Source organism: Oncorhynchus masou, unplaced genomic scaffold, assembly GCF_036934945.1.
Source record: "Oncorhynchus masou masou isolate Uvic2021 unplaced genomic scaffold, UVic_Omas_1.1 unplaced_scaffold_1415, whole genome shotgun sequence".
NCBI classification, from domain to species: Eukaryota; Metazoa; Chordata; class Actinopteri; order Salmoniformes; family Salmonidae; genus Oncorhynchus; species Oncorhynchus masou.
In genome coordinates, this window is record NW_027004095.1 from 120,049 (window position 1) to 139,141 (window position 19,093).

The 19,093-nt window shown below is 45.9% G+C and overlaps 2 protein-coding genes across 11 annotated transcripts in view; both read left to right on the forward strand.

Moving 5' to 3' along the window:
• Positions 1–11,465, forward strand: part of LOC135530774 (R3H domain-containing protein 1-like) — a 54,022-nt gene extending 42,557 nt beyond the window's left edge. For 7 of the 8 annotated variants that reach the window (XM_064958957.1, XM_064958955.1, XM_064958959.1 and 4 more), the window contains 5 exons: positions 1,885–1,988; positions 2,207–2,373; positions 3,366–3,617; positions 5,228–5,318; positions 9,036–11,465. In XM_064958957.1, the coding sequence (XP_064815029.1) occupies positions 1,885–1,988; positions 2,207–2,373; positions 3,366–3,617; positions 5,228–5,318; positions 9,036–9,463 (1,042 nt within the window). In that variant the 3' untranslated portion in view covers positions 9,464–11,465. The remainder of the gene's footprint in view (positions 1–1,884; positions 1,989–2,206; positions 2,374–3,365; positions 3,618–5,227; positions 5,319–9,035) is intronic. The other variant, XM_064958962.1, reaches the window with a different exon arrangement.
• An 878-nt stretch (positions 11,466–12,343) lies between these two features.
• LOC135530776 (uncharacterized) lies at positions 12,344–17,072 on the forward strand. Of its 3 annotated transcripts, none has more exons than XM_064958966.1 (4): positions 12,344–12,505; positions 14,714–14,906; positions 15,000–15,091; positions 15,198–17,072. In XM_064958966.1, the coding sequence occupies exons 2-4, from the start codon at positions 14,717–14,719 to the stop codon at positions 15,921–15,923; spliced, it is 1,008 nt and encodes a 335-aa protein (XP_064815038.1). In that variant the 5' UTR covers positions 12,344–12,505; positions 14,714–14,716; the 3' UTR covers positions 15,924–17,072. The 3 variants fall into 3 exon arrangements, with proteins under 3 accessions (XP_064815038.1, XP_064815036.1, XP_064815037.1); XM_064958964.1 differs by lacking the exon at positions 12,344–12,505 and adding an exon at positions 13,209–13,475; XM_064958965.1 differs by lacking the exon at positions 12,344–12,505 and adding an exon at positions 13,482–13,567.
• The last annotated feature ends 2,021 nt before the right edge of the window (positions 17,073–19,093 follow it).

Consider the following 19,093-nt stretch of genomic DNA (forward strand, 5'->3'; position numbering starts at 1 on the left):
CTCCAGACTGCCCTGAGCTGAAAGTGACCTGGACTGCCCTACTAACAAACTCACTGAGCTGAGGACTGCCCTACTAACAAACTCACTGAGCTGAAAGTGACTGACTGCCCTACTAACAAACTCACTGAGCTGAAAGTGACCTCCAGACTGCCCTACTAACAAACTCAAGCTGAAAGTGACCTCCAGACTGCCCTAGAGCTGACCACCAGACTGCCCTACTAACAAACTCACTGAGCTGAAAGTGACCTCCAGACTGCCCTACTAACAAACTCACTGAGCTGAAAGTGACCTCCAGACTGCCCTACTAACAAACTCACTGAGCTGAAAGTGACCTCCAGACTGCCCTACTAACAAACTCACTGAGCTGAAAGTGACCTCCAGTTGTACTGCACCTATTAACAAACTCACTAGCTGAAAGTGACCTCCAGACTGCCCAACTAACAAACTCACTATTGATAAGTGACCTCCAGACTGCCCTACTAACAAACTCACTGAGCTGAAAGTGACCTCCAGTGACCAAACTCCAGACTCCAGCTGCCCTACTAACAAACTCACTGAGCTGAAAGTGACCTCCAGACTGCCCTACTAACAAACTCACTGAGCTGAAAGGACTGAGCTGAAAGTGACCTCCAGACTGCCCTACTAACAAACTCACTGAGCTGAAAGTGACCTCCAGACTGCCCTACTAACAAACTCACTGAGCTGAAAGTGACCTCCAGACTGCCCTACTAAACAAACTCACTGAGCTGCAAAGTGACCTCCAGACTGCCCTACTAACAAACTCACTGAGCTGAAAGTGACCTCCAGACTGCCCTACTAACAAACTCACTGAGCTGAAAGTGACCTCCAGACTGCCCTACTAACAAACTCACTGAGCTGAAAGTGACCTCCAGACTGCCCTACTAACCAACTCACTGAGCTGAAAGTGACCTCCAGACTGCCCTACTAACAAACTCCACTGAGCTGAAGTGACCTCCAGACTGCCCTACTAACAAACTCACTGAGCTGAGTGACCTCCAGACTGCCCTACTACCAAACTCACTGAGCTGAGAGTGACCTCCAGACTGCCCTACTAACAAACTCACTGAGCTGAAAGTGACCTCCAGACTGCCCTACTAACAAACTCACTGAGCTGAAAGTGACCTCCAGAAACTGAGCTGTGACCTACTGCCCTGTAACAAACTCACTGAGCTGAAAGTGACCTCCAGACTGCCCTACTAACAAACTCACTGAGCTGAAAGTGACCTCCAGACTGCCCTACTAACAAACTCACTGAGCTGAAAGTGACCTCCAGACTGCCCTACTAACAAAGCTCCACTGAGCTGAAAGTGACCTCCAGACTGCCCTACTAACAAACTCACTGAGCTGAAAGTGACCTCCAGACTGCCCTACTAACAAACTCACTGAGCTGAAAGTGACCTCCAGACTGCCCTACTAACAGAAGCTCCACTGATCTGAAACTTACTTCCCTCCCTGTTGTACCGGTTTCTCTATTCCACCCCACAGCATCAGTACTGTCAGTGTTAACATTAAGTGTCCCAAATAAAACCCTATTCCCTATATAGTGCACTACATTTAACCAGAGCCCTATGGGTACAGTACCAGGCAGCTGTAATGTAATCCTTCAGTCTGATGACAGAGTGATTCAGGTCATAAAGAGGAAATGAATGACATGTTTGTTTGTTCTCATAGACTGTCACCGTTAATCAGAGATCATTAACCTACCTTTAATACAAGACTATTTCTGAAACATTGTGTTGGGGCTCTTTAAGGGAGACTTTGAGAGCAAATATAAAGTGGCTGGCTGCTGGTACTATCAATGTCTTTTTAATTGATGTCTCATAGAGCTCCATAAATACATTAACTAAGCAAGTGTCTCCACAGTCCATCGATGGGTTTCTTACCTCCTCCTGGGGCAGAGCAGATGCAGTTTCCCCGGGCTTCGTCTCCGTGTGGAACCCAGCAGCTACCAGGACAGCAGTGCTCAGGTAACATTACCTCTCAGTAACACCAAGGTCGTGGGTTCAATTCCCCCCGGGATCACACACATACTAAAATAGATACCGTTCGCTTTGAAAGACCCTTAAGTATGAGATTTGAAACCATTGAAATGGTTCTCCTGCCTTGTGTGTCCTGTCCATCCGAGGATGGAAACGTTCCTTTGACAATGAAGCTGTGATTTTGACGTTGTTGTAACTGTGTGCAGGTGTGCTCCCCGGTCCTCACAGTGGTGGTATGGTGATGATGCAGCTGACCCTGCCCCCTAACCACCTGCCCAGAGCCCACTCCCCTCCACAGTGGAAACACAACAGATACTACAGTCTGGATCACACACGCAGCCAGAGGTCCTCAGAACAACTAAACAACTCACAGGTAACTACTTAGAACAACTAAACAACTCACAGGTAACTACTTAGAACAACTAAACAACTCACAGGTAACTACTCAGAACAACTAGACAACTAACAGGTAACTACTCAGAACAACTAGACAACTAACAGATAACTACTCAGAACAACTAGACAACTAACAGGTAACTACTTAGAACAACTAGACAACTCACAGGTAACTACTCAGAACAACTAGACAACTCACAGGTAACTACTCAGAACAACTAGACAACTCACAGGTAACTACTCAGAACAACTAGACAACTAACAGATAACTACTCAGAACAACTAGACAACTAACAGGTAACTACTTAGAACAACTAGACAACTCACAGGTAACTACTCAGAACAACTAGACAACTCACAGGTAACTAAGAACAACTAGACAACTAACAGGTAACTACTAGAACAACTAGGACAGAACAGGTAACTACTAGAACAACTAACAGGTAACTACTTAGAACAACTAGACAACTCACAGGTAACTACTTAGAACAACTAGACAACTAACAGGTAACTACCCAGAACAACTAGACTCCCTCACAGCCTGGGGGAGAGGGGGCAGGATCAGCCTGGGGGAGAGGGGGCAGGATCAGCCTGAGGGAGAGGGGGGAAGGCAGGATCAGCCTGGGGGAGAGGGGGCAGGATCAGCCTGGGGGAGAGGGGGCAGGATCAGCCTGGGGAGAGGGGGCAGGATCAGCCTGGGGGAGAGGATCAGCCTGGGGGGGGCAGGATCAGCCTGGAAGGGGGCAGGATCAGCCTGGGGAGAGGGGGCAGGATGACTGATCTACACATCTTGCATCCCAAAAAACTGCCCATTTGGTTATAAAGATAAGCGACTCCGAGCATCTTGCTCAGGCCCGTCTCTTCGAACTAGGGATACACTTTCCCTCTGATGGACTATATATATAAGGGTTTCTATGTCCCCTCTGACCCCCACCTCCCTGTCCCTCCTTTTTTGCCTCTGTCCTATAGAACAGTCCCCAGCTGGGCGGCCCCAGCACGCCTCCAGCCCAGCCCCAAGCCCCAACCCACCAACTCACCTCCATAAAGAACCTCCGCTCGGCAGGCCTCACCCCCATCCCCATAATGACCCAGTTCCCCAGACCCTTCGGCCCAGGGCAGGCAGTGGACGGCAGATACCCATTACTGGGTCAACCCCTCCAGTACAACCCTGCCATCAGGCCTCCGCTGATCCATGGCACACACCACATGATCCCCAACCACGTGAGTCCTCAGAACACACACACACACCACATGATCCCCAACCACGTGAGTCCTCAGAACACACACACACACACATGATCCCCAACCACGTGAGTCCTCAGAACACACACACACACCACATGATCCCCAACCACCACCACGTGAGTCCTCAGAACACACACACACACCACATGATCCCCAACCACCACCACGTGAGTCCTCAGAACACACACACACACACACCACATGATCCCCAACCACCACCACGTGAGTCCTCAGAACACACACACACACACCACCATGATCCCCAACCACCACCACGTGAGTCCTCAGAACACACACACACACACACACACACACACACACCACATGATCCCCAACCACCACCACGTGAGTCCTCAGAACACACACACACACACACACATGATCCCCAACCACCACCACGTGAGTCCTCAGAACACACACACACACCACATGATCCCCAACCACGTGAGTCCTCAGAACACACACACACACACACACACACACACACATGATCCCCAACCACGTGAGTCCTCAGAACACACACACACACACACACACACCATATGATCCCCAACCACGTGAGTCCTCAGAACACACACACACACCACATGATCCCCAACCACCACCACGTGAGTCCTCAGAACACACACACACACACCACATGATCCCCAACCACCACCACGTGAGTCCTCAGAACACACACACACACCACATGATCCCCAACCACGTGAGTCCTCAGAACACACACACACACACACACACACCACATGATCCCCAACCACCACGTGAGTCCTCAGAACACACACACACACACACCATATGATCCCCAACCACCACCACGTGAGTCCTCAGAACACACACACACACACCACATGATCCCCAACCACGTGAGTCCTCAGAACACACAGACCACCACGTGAGTCCTCAGAACACACACACACACACACCATATGATCCCCAACCACCACCACGTGAGTCCTCAGAACACACACACACACCACATGATCCCCAACCACGTGAGTCCTCAGAACACACACACACACCACATGATCCCCAACCACGTGAGTCCTCAGAACACACACACACACACCACATGATCCCCAACCACTACCCGTTGAGTCCTCAGAACACACACCACATGATCCCCAACCACCACCACGTGAGTCCTCAGAACACACACACACACCACCATGATCCCCAACCACAGTCACAGAACACACACACACACACACACCACATGATCCCCAACCACTACCCGAGTCCAACCACCACCACGTGTAGGTGAGTGATCCCAGGTGAGTCCTCAGAACACACACACACACCGCATGATCCCCAACCACCACCACGTGAGTCCTCAGAACACACACACACACCACATGATCCCCAACCACCACCACGTGAGTCCTCAGAACACACACACACACCGCATGATCTCCAACCACCACCACGTGAGTCCTCAGAACACACACACACACTCGACAAAGGAGGTTGTTTCATACGACAAAATGTACCAAATCTGTGACATGAAAATGTAAGATTAAAATATGAAAAAGTAGACAAAGTCTCAGTCCAGTCAACATGTCTGCCTCCTTTTCCTTTTCCCTCAGGGCCCAATGGGAATCCGGCATCATGGGGGGCGAGGGAGGAGACCACCACCCAGGAAGTCATTATCATCAGATCTTAGTGTAGGTGACCCAGGTAATAGAGAGGAGAGACCATGACCCAGGAACAGGCGAGGAGAAACCTTAGTTGTTGATCTTAGGGAGGGAGAGAGCCTACCTGTTCCCGGTTGGTTGATCAATAGGACTGTGGCGTTCCCGTTGGTTGATCAATAGGACTGTGACGTTCCCGGTTGGTTGATCAATAGGACTGTGACGTTCCCGGTTGTTTGAGCAATAGGACTGTGGCGTTCCCGGTTGGTTGATCAATAGGACTGTGACGTTCCCGGTTGATCAATAGGACTGTGGCGTTCCCGGTTGATCAATAGGACTGTGACGTTCCCGGTTGTTTGATCAATAGGACTGTGGCGTTCCCGGTTGTTTGATCAATAGGACTGTGGCGTTCCCGGTTGTTTGATCAATAGGACTGTGACGTTCCCGGTTGGTTGATCAATAGGACTGTGACGTTCCCGGTTGGTTGATCAATAGGACTGTGGCGTTCCCGGTTGGTTGATCAATAGGACTGTGACGTTCCCGGTTGGTTGATCAATAGGACTGTGGCGTTCCCGGTTGGTTGATCAATAGGACTGTGACGTTCCCGGTTGTTTGATCAATAGGACTGTGGCGTTCCCGGTTGATCAATAGGACTGTGGCGTTCCCGGTTGGTTGATCAATAGGACTCCCGTGGTATTTACATATTGGCATGTATCCATTCAGCTGTATTCTGTGGCTTTTGGCAAATGCTTTCTAATGGTCTGAAGTCGCACTGTTGCTACTGCCTGTAAACACACAGTCCAGTTCATAGTGAATGATGACAGGTCCTACTGCCTGTAAACACACAGTCCAGTTCATAGTGAATGATGACAGGCCCTACTGCCTGTAAACACACAGTCCAGTTCATAGTGAATGATGACAGGCCTTACTGCCTGTAAACACACAGTCCAGTTCATAGTGAATGATGACAGGGCCTGCCTGTAAACACACAGTCCAGTTCATAGTGAATGATGACAGGCCTTACTGCCTGTAAAACACACAGTCCAGTTCATAGTGAATGATGACAGGGCCTGCCTGTAAACACACAGTCCAGTTCAAAGTGAATGATGACAGGCCCTACTGCCTGTAAACACACAGTCCAGTTCAAAGTGAATGATGACAGGTCCTACTGCCTGTAAACACACAGTCCAGTTCAAAGTGAATGATGACAGGCCCATGTGGCAAATGGTTTATTTGCATATACCTACTGTAGCTTTGATTGGCTATGATACACCGGTCTGTGTAGAGTCTGGTTCGGGACAAGACATGCACGTTCTTATTGTGGTTTATTTACTGCAGTGTCTATTAATTGTCCAAGCGCACGGCCACTTTCCCACTGTATATTGTTCTAGAATTTTAACAAATGCCTTACTCAATGTCAGTTCCCAAACATTCTGTGAAAGTGTGAAAATGACCATATGTAAGTGCTCGTCAGAGAATGTACTTTTTTATTTTTATGAAAGTGCCATTCTTCCCTGGGGGGGGTGTGTGATCAGATTTGTATAAGATTTCATTTTGCTAAAACGCTGTCAGCTTCACATCAAACTACTAAAACCAAATATTAGGCACATACAACATATAATGGACCTATATATTTTTTTAGAATATGGTCTTTGAGAACTAATAATAACCTAATTTAAAGAGCTAGACGAGGATACATTTTCAAAAATGATGCATTCAAGGAGTTTTGTCATGGCTTGAGGCCCCCATGTTTTTCATTTTGTTTGTCATTCAAATAGCATAAGCCTTGGCAAAATGTGTAGAATTGCAGGAAATTAGCTTTTAAACAACATTTTGGCCTATAGGACAGCCTCAAATGTAAGTTGGTGACCGCACCGTTGGCCAAGCCCATAGCCACACCCACCACCTAAGCCCTGTTTTGATCCAGAAAAAAACCTGTATGTGTGATTAGATTATGTAACCCTGTTTAGTCCCGTTTATTTATTTTGGAGTATAAATAATAATGGTCTGTGAATGGATTCCTGTTGATCATCACACTTGAGTCTTAGAACAATATTGTTTTTAATATAATATTTATTAACAACCTAATTAAAAAAATCTATATACAGTACCTGTCAAAAGTTTTGGACACACCTACTCATTCAAGTTTTTTTATTTTTTTTTACTATTTTCTATATTGTAGAATAATAGTAAAGACATCAACTGAAATAACACATTGAATCATGTAGGAACCAAAAACGTGTTTAAACAAATCAAAATAGATTTTAGACTCGTCAAAGGAGCTTTGCACACTCTTGGCATTCTCTCAACCAGCTACATGAGGAATGCTTTTCCACAGGCCTAGGCGGAGTTCCCACATATGCTGAGCACTTGTTGGCTGCTTTTCCTTCACTCTGCGGTCCAACTCATCCCAAACCATCTCAATTGGGTTGAGGTTGGGTGATTGTGGAGGCCTCATCACTCTCATTCTTGGTCAAATAGCCCTTACACAGCCTGGAGGTGTGTTGGGTCATTGTCCTGTAGAAAAACAAATTGTAGTCCCACTAATCACAAACCCAGATGGGATGGCGTATCGCTGTATAATGCTGTCGTAGCCATGCTGGTTAAGTGAATTCATTGAATTCTAAATAAATCACAGACAGTGTCACTAGCAAAGCACCATCACACTACCTTCTCATGGTGGGAACCACACATGTGGAGGTCATCCGTTCACCTACTCTACGTCTCAAAGACCAGAAATCTCCAGTTTGGATCATGTTCATAGCTCATGTTTCCTGGACCAAGCAAGTATTTTGTTTATTGGCTGACCTTCATGTCTTAAAGTAATGATGGACTGTTGTTGCTCTTTGCTTAATTGAGCTGTTCTTGCCATAATATGAACTTGGTATTTGACCAAAAAGGGCTGTCTTCTCTCTACCACCCCTACCATGTCACAACAAAACTGATTGCCTCAAACACAGGAAAGAAGGAAAGAAATTCCACAAATTAACTTTCAACAAGGCACACCTGTTAATTGAAATGCATTCCACCTCATGAAGCTGGTTGAGAGAATGCCAAGAGTGTGCAAAGCTGTCATCAAGGCAAAGGGTGGCTACTTTGAAGTATCTTGAATATAACATGTATATTGATTTGTTTAACACTTTTTTTGGTAACTACATGATTCTAAATGTGTTTCATAGTTTGGATGTCTTCACTATTATTCTACTATGTAAAAAAATAAAGAAAAAACCTTGAATGAGTAGGTGTTAAACTTTTGACTGGTACTGAATGTGTGTGTGTAATATATAATATATATATATATAATACATTTGAGTTAACTTTAAGTACCTTACAAATCGGGAATCGGAGGCATTTTTTTCATATATATATATATTCTCATTATAAACCACTTGCTGTGCACTGAAGGACCATACGGGAGTGTATTTGTTCATGTAAGAAGAAGAATTTATAGACTAGGCAGAATTCACACTTGGCTAAATAAATTAACTGGTGTACCTAGGTGTTGGGAATATAATGATTCTCTCACATACTGGATTGGATTCCACACAGCAAGATTTTATTTTAGAAGGAAAAATTATCCGTATCGAAATCACTCTAGTAGTGTTTATTGGTCCACAATTACTCCCCAAAAACAGCTAAACTAAATGTCATCCCTGTTGCCACTAGAGATGAACAGCTTCTGTTGGTCTCCATGCAGTAAGTGGTAAAAGATCATGTTGTCAATAACTGACCGGGTGAATCAATCAATTCTCTCTCTGTGCAGTGAACGGTGGAGTCCTGGAGGTGCTGGAGCTACCAGAGGGCATCAGTCGTACGGAGGCAGACTGTCTCCTGGGGGAACTGTACAGAGGAGGGGCCATGATCAAGTGGTTGTCTGAGACCCAACAGCACCAACACCAGTCTGGTGATACCCTGCTGAAGCACTGTGGGGCTGGGGGGGACGGTAACGACGGTGACACAAACACTGACACTACTTCCTGTTCCAAAACCCCCAGTAGTAACCATAACGACCTGGCGTCCACCTACACCATCCTGGCTGTGTTTCCCTCCAGGTACGCAGCTCAGAACGCCTTGCTGAGACACAGTGGCCCTGCCGGCCCTGGGCCCCTTCTCACCAACACGTTCAAACTCAGAACTAGCAAGAGACACTCTGATGAGTTTCACAACCAGGAGAGGACCACCTCTCAATAGCAGGGTGGGGTGCTGTAGCCAGCCAACCAGGAGAGGACCACCTCTCAATAGCAGGGTGGGGTGCTGTAACCAGCCAACCTGGAGAGGACCACCTCTCAATAGCAGGGTGGGGTGCTGTAGCCAGCCAACCTGGAGAGGACTTGCTCTCAATAGCAGGGTGGGGTGCTGTAGCCAGCCAACCTGGAGAGGTCTACCTCTCAATAGCAGGGTGGGGTGATATGTTACTAGGGCCCCTGAGAGGTTGTTCTAGGGGCTCCCATGGGCTGCTATGAGGGGCTGCCGGTCACGGGCACTCGCCATGGCCCCTCCACCCCACCACCACCTCCACTGCTGCCATCGGCCAACCAATCAGACACCCCTCTTCTGCAAGCATCACTCACTAGCCTCCACTCCCCACCGGACTGACAGACAGACTGATGGAGTATCACTCGGTTGGCATCATCTAACAGCTTTTTCACTTGAGTTGTAGAGGCTTTCTGGGAATGTGTTAATGCCTGTGGAACGTTCTCTACTTTTTGAGATGGAAATCTGTAAAAAAGGATCGGACAACACGCCAATGTTGAAACACAAAGACACAGACAGAAAAACAGGAATGAAGTTCCAAAAGTGTCCTATTTTATTTGCAGACAGAACATGGTAAAGGAAGCAGCATGTTTTATTTTGTTTTATGTTTGTTAAAAGCTGCAGTCAGAACACCCAAAGCAGGGTTGTACTCATTCATTACAAGAGGATAATATACCAAGTGTCTCTCATTGGACAAGAGTGTCTCTCTTTGGGCCGGATTGTGAGATCTGCAACGGATAACTCCAGATTTCGGTTTAAAATGTCCCGTTGATTTACACGAAAGCCTGAGTTGTGCCGGCGTATAATATCAAGTCAGGATTCGGCCCGTAGAGTCAGTCTCCCGTTAGTCAGTTGGTGTGCTACTACAACAGAAGATTAGTCTTCTAGAACAAGGTTGTGTCCCAAATGGCACCCTATTTCCCTATATAGTGCACTACTTAGGTCCCATAGGGCTGTGGTCTTATGAGCCCTATGGGACCTGGTCTAAAGTAGTGCACTATCTAGAGAATAGGGTTCCATTTGGGACTTAACCCAACAGAATGGTGCCTTCTAACTGGGCTCGGGTGCCACTATCCATCCCTCTCCCCAACACCCCTAAAGACACCCCATCCAATTCCATTTGTATAAACTCTTGACCCATCAATTTCTTTCACAATGAATCATCACTGATATGGTAGCTAAATTATTCTCACTTTTCAACACAGTAAATGGTATGTTTGCACTGGCACAAGGGAGAAATGTTTGTTTTGAAAGTGGTTTATTGTTTTTAAGGAGAAGATGAGAAGAACCTTGGTGCATCTCATTGATGGGTCATTCTATTTGAGCTATTCTAAAATTAATGTCCTTCTCACCAACCTCCTCCAACCCTCTCTGTTCAGTCCACCCATTCCCTGGTTACGTATCAACCTCCTCCAACCCTCTCTGTTCAGTCCACCCATTCCCTGGTTACGTATCAACCTCCTCCAACCCTCTTTGTTCAGTCCTCCCATTCCCTGGTTACGTATCAACCTCCTCCAACCCTCTCTGTTCAGTCCACCCATTCCCTGGTTACGTATCAACCTCCTCCAACCCTCTCTGTTCAGTCCACCCATTCCCTGGTTACGTATCAACCTCCTCCAACCCTCTCTGTTCAGTCCACCCATTCCCTGGTTACGTATCAAATGGCACCCTATTCCCTATGGGCCCTGGTCAAAAGTAGTGCACTATATAGGGTGGCAAGGCCAAATTCCTTTCATGTTTAGTTCGTTTTACCGTTCGTATCCTATCAGAAGGGTCACTGGAAAAGTGTGCATTATTCACAACACACCCCAACCCCATCACACCCAAACAAATGTCTATTTAAGATGGTTGTTGGTGGTGGATTCAGGAGAAGATGTACAGTCTGCTGGTGCAAGATGTTTTTATTTCTGTTTGAAACCAATAAATGTTTACACCAAAACGATGTGCTTTGTCATTTCAACAACACTCCTGTCGTTTGACAAAATATGAGATTCTTTCTGCTTGCTTCATTACCACCATACAGGTAACTGCCAACATAGTGTCTTCATAGGGTGTTGGGCCACCGTGAGCCAGAACTGCTTCAATGCACCGCGGCATAGATTATACAAGTGTCGAACTCTGTCGGAGGGATGCAACGACATTTATTCCAAAATTTGGTGTTTTGTTGATGGTGGAAAATGCTGTTTCATTCACTTCTCCAGAATCTCCCATAAGTGTTAAATTTGGTCGATATCTGGTGACAGACGGCCATGGCAATATGATTTAGATCGTTTTTCATGCTCATCAAACCATTCCGTGACCACTTGTGTTGTCATCCTAAGGAGGCATAGCCATGGTTACCAAAATAATGACCTACCTAGCATTTTTATCCACTTTAGCATGATGGGATGTTAATTGAACCACACCTGTGTGGAAGCACCAGCTTTCAATGTACTTTGTATCCCTCATTTACTTTAAAGTGTTTTCATTATTTTGGCAGTTACCTGTATAATTTATCATATTAGCTACAGTAATTGTGTTCTTGTATAAACATTGAATTTAACATGGTTTGTTCTCCGTATGATATCATCATCCAACGTAACATAAAGCCCCAGAGAAACGCTACCTTCAATATTGTGGTTGTCATCCTACAAGGAGAATCTGTGATATATTTTTGTTTCTTGTGCTGCTAGTGTGAACCGAATTTCAAGATTGGAGCGACAGTGCCCACTGGTGGACTTGTTACTGCTTTTTCACTACCCCAGATGCTCAACTCGGCGGAAGATCTGTCTTCCTCCAGTAGGTGGCGTATGTTCATTGTTTCGCGCATCAAGCAAATCGAATTTGTATGGAGATGTGCGCTTACACATGTTGACCATACTTGCTACAAAGTTACAGAACGCTAAACCAACAACTACACAAACTGAAATGGGATACATTGTAAACGCAGGTTCAACGAGAACAAAAACTTTTTTTTGGAGCATCTGATGACCTAACGTGGTGAGTGATGAACTTCTCTGGTCGCTGTACTGTTCTGTCAAATCCTCCCACGTGTTTCTAGTATGACCCGCGGTTTTCAGTAACAAGTATTTATTTATTCATTCAGTTGTCATATTGGCAGGTTTGATAGCTTCTCACGTAGTGTTTTATATGCAATGCGATCTCGTAACAGTCAGTGTTCACGAGTGTCCTGACGAGAAGGAAAACTTTTATAACTGTGTCAGGCAAAGTCGGGCATTATCAGCTCATTGTTATGGATGTATCTTAATGAGTTGAGAACAGCTAACAAGTTACTTTGCTGTTATTCTGTCTGCAGACTCGGTCCTGGTTGTGTTTGTCGTAGCTGGCTGGCAAACGAGGTAGTAACGTTATGGCAACGGAGCATAAGGACGAACGACTGGGTCGCGTCTCTAGCAACCAACACATGAGAAAGTATGAATTCGCTTATATAACTGAAAATATAAACGAAACAAATTTTATTTCTACCGGTAAATATGTGCTTAGTATTGTTTTCTTTTGCAACTGTGGTATAAGCGGGATGAACAGCTTAAACAAACGCAACGGAATAAACGTTATTCTTGGTGCGGAGGTGGTGACTGTGTTGCCGTAGTTGGCTCGGAGGCGTTTACGTATCCTTACGTATCCACCAATCCACAGAACGGATAGGCGGGAGCTAGACTGCCCGCTGTGACGCGTTGGGCGGAGAAACCTGTAATTATCTTGTCATGCAGCGATCAAAACAACTGGGAACTGGGACTTCAGTGCGTTTAAAACAAGATCACTGACCTCATGATTTGACCTCAGTTGTTTTGATCCCAGTTTTTTTTAACTCGGCATCAGTATGTCTATAATTATTGAGTAGACGCAGGTCTAGCATCCGCGTATCCACCTGAAATCCATAAAGCAGAAATGCTAAACTGACCTTAGATCAGGCATTCTACTCCGATTCACACATCGAAACCGAAACAAGGTAAATGCGTTTGGTTTTCATATTGTCAATGGCAGTCGACATATACTACATCTCGCTCTGAGTTGAAATTAGTGTTGTTTAAACTGAAACGGGTAAGTTCTACTTCATGCATGATAGATCCAGTTTCCTGCTAAATTATGGCATGATTTAGGGTGCGTTCGTAAATTCACTCTGGCTATCTACTCTCGCGAGAACGAACGCTCAACACTGGTTAAATATGACCGGTGTCAGTCAACGTCAAAACAAAAAATGTTGCCAGCAGCACAGTTAGTTACAGTCACCAATGCTCTAGATAACATGACAACCGCCTAACCAGCTCTGCTAAGTTGAGTAAAATGGTCAGAGTGAGGCGTTCCCTAATTCTTGTCTGGACGTAGCGAGCAAGCTAGCTAACTTTAGCCAGTTAGCTTGGGTGCGTGACAGTCTTGGGTGGTCAGAACGCTCGGATCAACCCCACTACAGACCAGAGTGTCCAGTGTGGCTCTAAACTAGCATAGAGCGAAACGCTTTGAATTTACGAACGCCCAGAGGCCACTCAGGCACTCCAGAGTGAATTTATGAACACCCAATCAGACACTCCAGAGTGAATTTATGAACACCCAATCAGACACTCCAGAGTGAATTTATGAACACCCAATCAGACACTCCAGAGTGAATTTATGAACACCCAATCAGACACTCCAGAGTGAATTTATGAACACCCAATCAGACACTCCAGAGTGAATTTATGAACACCCAATCAGACACTCCAGAGTGAATTTATGAACACCCAGAGGCCACTCAGACACTCCAGAGTGAATTTATGAACACCCAGAGGCCAATCAGATGCTCCAGAGTGAATTTATGAACACCCAGAGGCCACTCAGGCACTCCAGAGTGAATTTATGAACACCCAGAGGCCACTCAGGCACCCCAGAGTGAATTTATGAACACCCAGAGGCCACTCAGGTACCCCAGAGTGAATTTATGAACACCCAGAGGCCACTCAGGCACTCCAGAGTGAATTTATGAACACCCAGAGGCCACTCAGGCACTCCAGAGTGAATTTATGAACACACCCTTAAAATCATTCAAGAGTCGTTGGTTATTTGTTTTAACATCCACAGCATTATAAGAGATCAGTTCAGAGATAATACATTTTAACAAGAGATACGTTTTACAATCTGGAATTATTGGTATCTTTTAGATAGGCTTAACTTCCACATGACTATGGTTTATTTGCATACCATTCATTCTAGGGGATGAACCTCTCAGAGGAGAACAGGACAGTCGTGGTCTCTGGTGTACCAGACACACTGTCCAGCAGCCGCATGGCAGACAAACTGGTTATTCACTTCCAGAGCTCCAGAAGCCACGGAGGAGATGTAGAAAACATCAAGTACCCGACCAGCTTCAAGGGGGTGGCTTTTGTTACATTTGAAAACACCAGAGGTAACAGAAATACTGTAACAAAAGTGTTCTTAGCTGGGATGTAGTTTTGTTACATATATGCCTATAGATCATAACAAAAATGTATTGTAACAGATGCTGAGATGGTAATCAGAAAGAAGCAGATAATGTGTGACAAGGAGTTCCCTCAAGACTACCCTATCACTGTATTCAAATTCACCCAAGACGTGAGTACAGTCAAGCAACAGTAAATGTTTCTATTCCAGCATGGAAGGAACAGTAGCACACAGTCCAATACACATACTGACTGATCCTATATTCATCATGCCATAGGTGTTGTTCTACGTGAACGCTAAAGTGGACCTGTCAATCTGCGGTGACGAGGAACAGCAGGAGACCGTGATCCGAAGCTTGCAGTCTGCTCACAGATCAGTGAGGATCTGCCTTCTACCCAGCCAGGAGGGTAAAGCTTCAGTGGAGGGACCCTTCTCTGCCATCAGGGACCTGAGGGAGGACCTGCTCCAGCGGGCCACTGCCAGCAGCAGCAGTCACCCAGGGGAGAAGCACGGGGCTCCATGGAGCTCTGGTTACTCCCTGACCTCCGTGGCAGCAGGGAATGGGGTATCCCAGGTCAGCAGCAGTCACCCAGGGGAGAAGCACGGGGCGCCATCGAGCTCTGGTTACTCCCTGACCTCTGTGGCAGCAGGGAATGGGGTATCCCAGGTCAGCAGCAGTCACCCAGGGGAGAAGCACGGGGCGCCATCGGAGCTCTGGTTACTCCCTGACCTCAGTGGCAGCAGGGAATGGGGTATCCCAGGTCAGCAGCAGTCACCCAGGGGAGAAGCACGGGGCGCCATCGAGCTCTGGTTACTCCCTGACCTCAGTGGCAGCAGGGAATGGGGTATCCCAGGTCAGCAGCAGTCACCCAGGGGAGAAGCACGGGGCGCCATCGAGCTCTGGTTACTCCCTGACCTCAGTGGCAGCAGGGAATGGGGTATCCCAGGTCAGCAGCGGTCATGCCTGGGAAAAGCACAGAGCTCCATCTCCATCAAGCCATGATCATTCCCTGAGCTCTGTGGTAGCAGAGAGTCGGTCTTCCAGGGTCAGACCTGGTGATGGTGCTGAGGTGGACTTCCGGGTCAGCCGTTACACCTGGGAGAAGAAGAACAGGGCAGCTCCATCAAGCGCTGATCATTCTCTGTCAAGCTCTGTGGCAGGAGGGAGTGGGGCTTCTACCATAAATCAATCCTTGGAAAAGCACCGCAGGGCAGCTCTGTCAAGCCACGATCATTCTCTGAGCTCCATGGCATCAGGAAGTGGGGAATCCAAGGTCGTCAGCAGCAGTCACACATTAGAGAAGTACATCGCTCCGTCAAGCTATGATCAATCTCTGTCAAGCCCAGTGCCAGCAGGAACTTCCAAGGTCAGCTCAGGTGGTGATGTTGACATGGAAGAGGAGTCCACATGGGTGGACACAAACATATTTCTTTACATTCAGAGATTTTCTAAAGACCAGTTTGACCAATGTTTTAGGAACCACGGTGTGTCAGCTGTGTTCGGTGACAATGACGTGGCCGACCTGACTCTGATATCGCTGAGAGGACGCCGCGACAGCAAGGGTCTCTCTGAAGTCCAACTGACCATATCAGAGCTGACTGATTTGGTCGCCGTGTGGCAGTCAACCCTGAGAATCCACACTATAGACTACAGAAGGCAGGACCTGCGTGAGAGAAAGAGGCTGCTGCAACTCTGTGCCGAGGTGAACACCCTTTATGAAGACGTTCTGTACGTGCAGAAGGAGCTCAGTGTCCGGGTCATCGGTCCCTCTATTTCCAGTCATCTCTTTACTGAGTGGGTGAAGGATCGAATGGATCAACCGGATAAAGAGGGCTTCTTGTAGTGGGGGTCAGAATGTGAATCATTTTACCATTCTGCAATAGCAGCTAGTGCACGAAGAGCTTTTTTGCGCGGTATATATTGATTGCACTGTGAGACGTTTTCAAGAGATTTCTGTGACAACTAAATAGAATTGAGTTTGTTTATTTTCTGTGTCTCAACAAGGATGCTGTTTTGTGTCAAGCTAGCCATGAGGGCATAACTTGATAATTGACTAGAAACTACATGTTAATGAGTCAACACTAGAGGGTGCTGTTGTACCGAATATGCACAATTTGTTCCATTAAATCAATTATTTCTGTGTGTCCTGACTGTCGATCCACCTGTGTATTTATTTGGGGCTGTAAGCCTCCACCTCAGCTGAGATCATGCATGGGACAAATTAACTGTGTCATCAAGGCCAATATCTCCTGCCCCAACCATGATTAACTAAGTACAGTACCAGTCAAAAGTTTGGACACGCCTATGTTCTACATTGTAGAATAATAGTGAAGACATCAAAACTATGAAATAACACATATGGAATAATGTAGTAACCAAAAAAGTGTTAAACAAATCAAAATATATTTTATATTTGGGTTTCTTCAAAGTACCCACCCGCCAGGTCGCTGTTGTAAATGAGAACTTGTTCTCAAATAGTCTACCTGGTTAAATAAAGGTGAAATAAAACATTTTTTTTTTAAAGTTTATTACCTTGACAGCTTTGCACACTCTTGGCATTCTCTCAACCAGCTTCATGAGGTAATTATCTAGAATGCATTTCAATTAACAGGTGTGCCTTGTTAAAAGTTCATTTGTGGAATTTCTGTCCTTCGTGATGCGTTTGAGCCAATCAGTTGTGCTGTGACAAGGTAGTGGTGGTATACAGAAGATAGCCCTATTTGGTACAATACCAAGTCCATATTATGGCAAGAACAGCTCAAATAAGCAAATAGGAACGACAGTGCATCATTACTTTAAGACATGAAGATCAGTCAATCTGGAAAATGTAAGAACTTTGAAAGTTCAGCTGCAAAAACCATCAAGCGCTATGATGAAACTGTCTCTCATGAGGACCGCCACAGGAAAGGAAGACCCAGAGTTCCCTCTACTGTAGAGGTTAAGGTCATTAGTTATAGTAACTGCACCTCAGATTGCAGCCCAAATAAATGCTTCATGGACTTCAAGTAAAAAACACATCTCAACATCAACTGTTCAGAGGAGACTGTGTGAATCAGGCCTTCATGGAAGATTTGTTGCAAAGAAACCACTACTAAAGGACACCAATAAGAAGAAGAGACTTGCTTGGGCCAAGAAATATGAGCAATGGACATTAGACCTTGGAAATCTGTCGTTTGGTCTGATGAGTCCAAATTTGAGATTTTTGGTTCCAACCGCCGTGTCTTTCTGAGACGCAGAGTAGGTGAACGGATGATCTCCGCATGTGTGGTTCCCACTGTGACGGGTGGGGGTGCTTTTGCTGGTGACACTGTCAGTGATGTATTTAGAATTCATGGCACACTTAACCGGCATGACTACCTCAGCATTCTGCAGCGATAAGCCATCCCATCTGGTTTTCACTTATTGGGACTATCATTTTTTTTCAGTAGGACAATAGCCAAACACATATCCAGGCAGTGTAAGGGCTATTTGAACAAGAAGGAGAGTGATGGAGTGCTGCATCAGATGACCTGGCCTCCACAATCACCCGATCTCAATGGAGTTTAATTAGTTTGGGATGAATGGGACCTCAGAGTGAAGGAAAAGCAGCCAACAAGTGCTCAGCATATGTGGGAACTCCTTCAAGACTGTTGGACAAGCATTCCAGGTGAAGCTGGTTGAGAGAATGCCAAGAATGTGCCAAGCTGTCATCAAGGAAAGGGTGGCTACTTTGAAGAATATAAAATATATGTTGATTTGTTTAACACTTTTTTTGGTTACTACATGATTTCATGTGTTTTTTCATAGTGTTGATGTCTTCACTTCTACAATGTAGAAAATAGTAAAAATCCTTGAATGAGTAGGTGTGTCCAAACTTTTGACTGGTACTGTATGTCATCAAATATCTCTTGTCCCAATCTCATAACTATGCACAGTGCATTTGGAAAGTATTCAGACCCCTTGACTTTTTCCACATTTTGTTACGTTACAGCCTTATTCTAAAATTGATTCACACCACACCCCATAATGACAAAGCAAAAACTAGTTTGTAGAAATACCCATTTAAATAAGTATTCAGAACCTTTACTCAGTACTTTGTTGAAACACCTTTGGCAGCGATTATAGCCTTTTGGGGTATGACGCTACAAGCTTGGCACACACATTCAGAGACTTGTCCCGAAGCAACTTCTGCG

Excerpts from the sequence above, each read along its gene's own strand:
- LOC135530776 (XM_064958966.1), top strand. The coding sequence starts at position 14,717 with ATGAACCTCTCAGAGGAGAACAGGACAGTCGTGGTCTCTGGTGTACCA. Across the intron at positions 14,907-14,999 it reads TACATTTGAAAACACCAGAG|ATGCTGAGATGGTAATCAGA; the intron begins GTAACAGAAATA and ends GTATTGTAACAG. Across the intron at positions 15,092-15,197 it reads TATTCAAATTCACCCAAGAC|GTGTTGTTCTACGTGAACGC; the intron begins GTGAGTACAGTC and ends ATCATGCCATAG.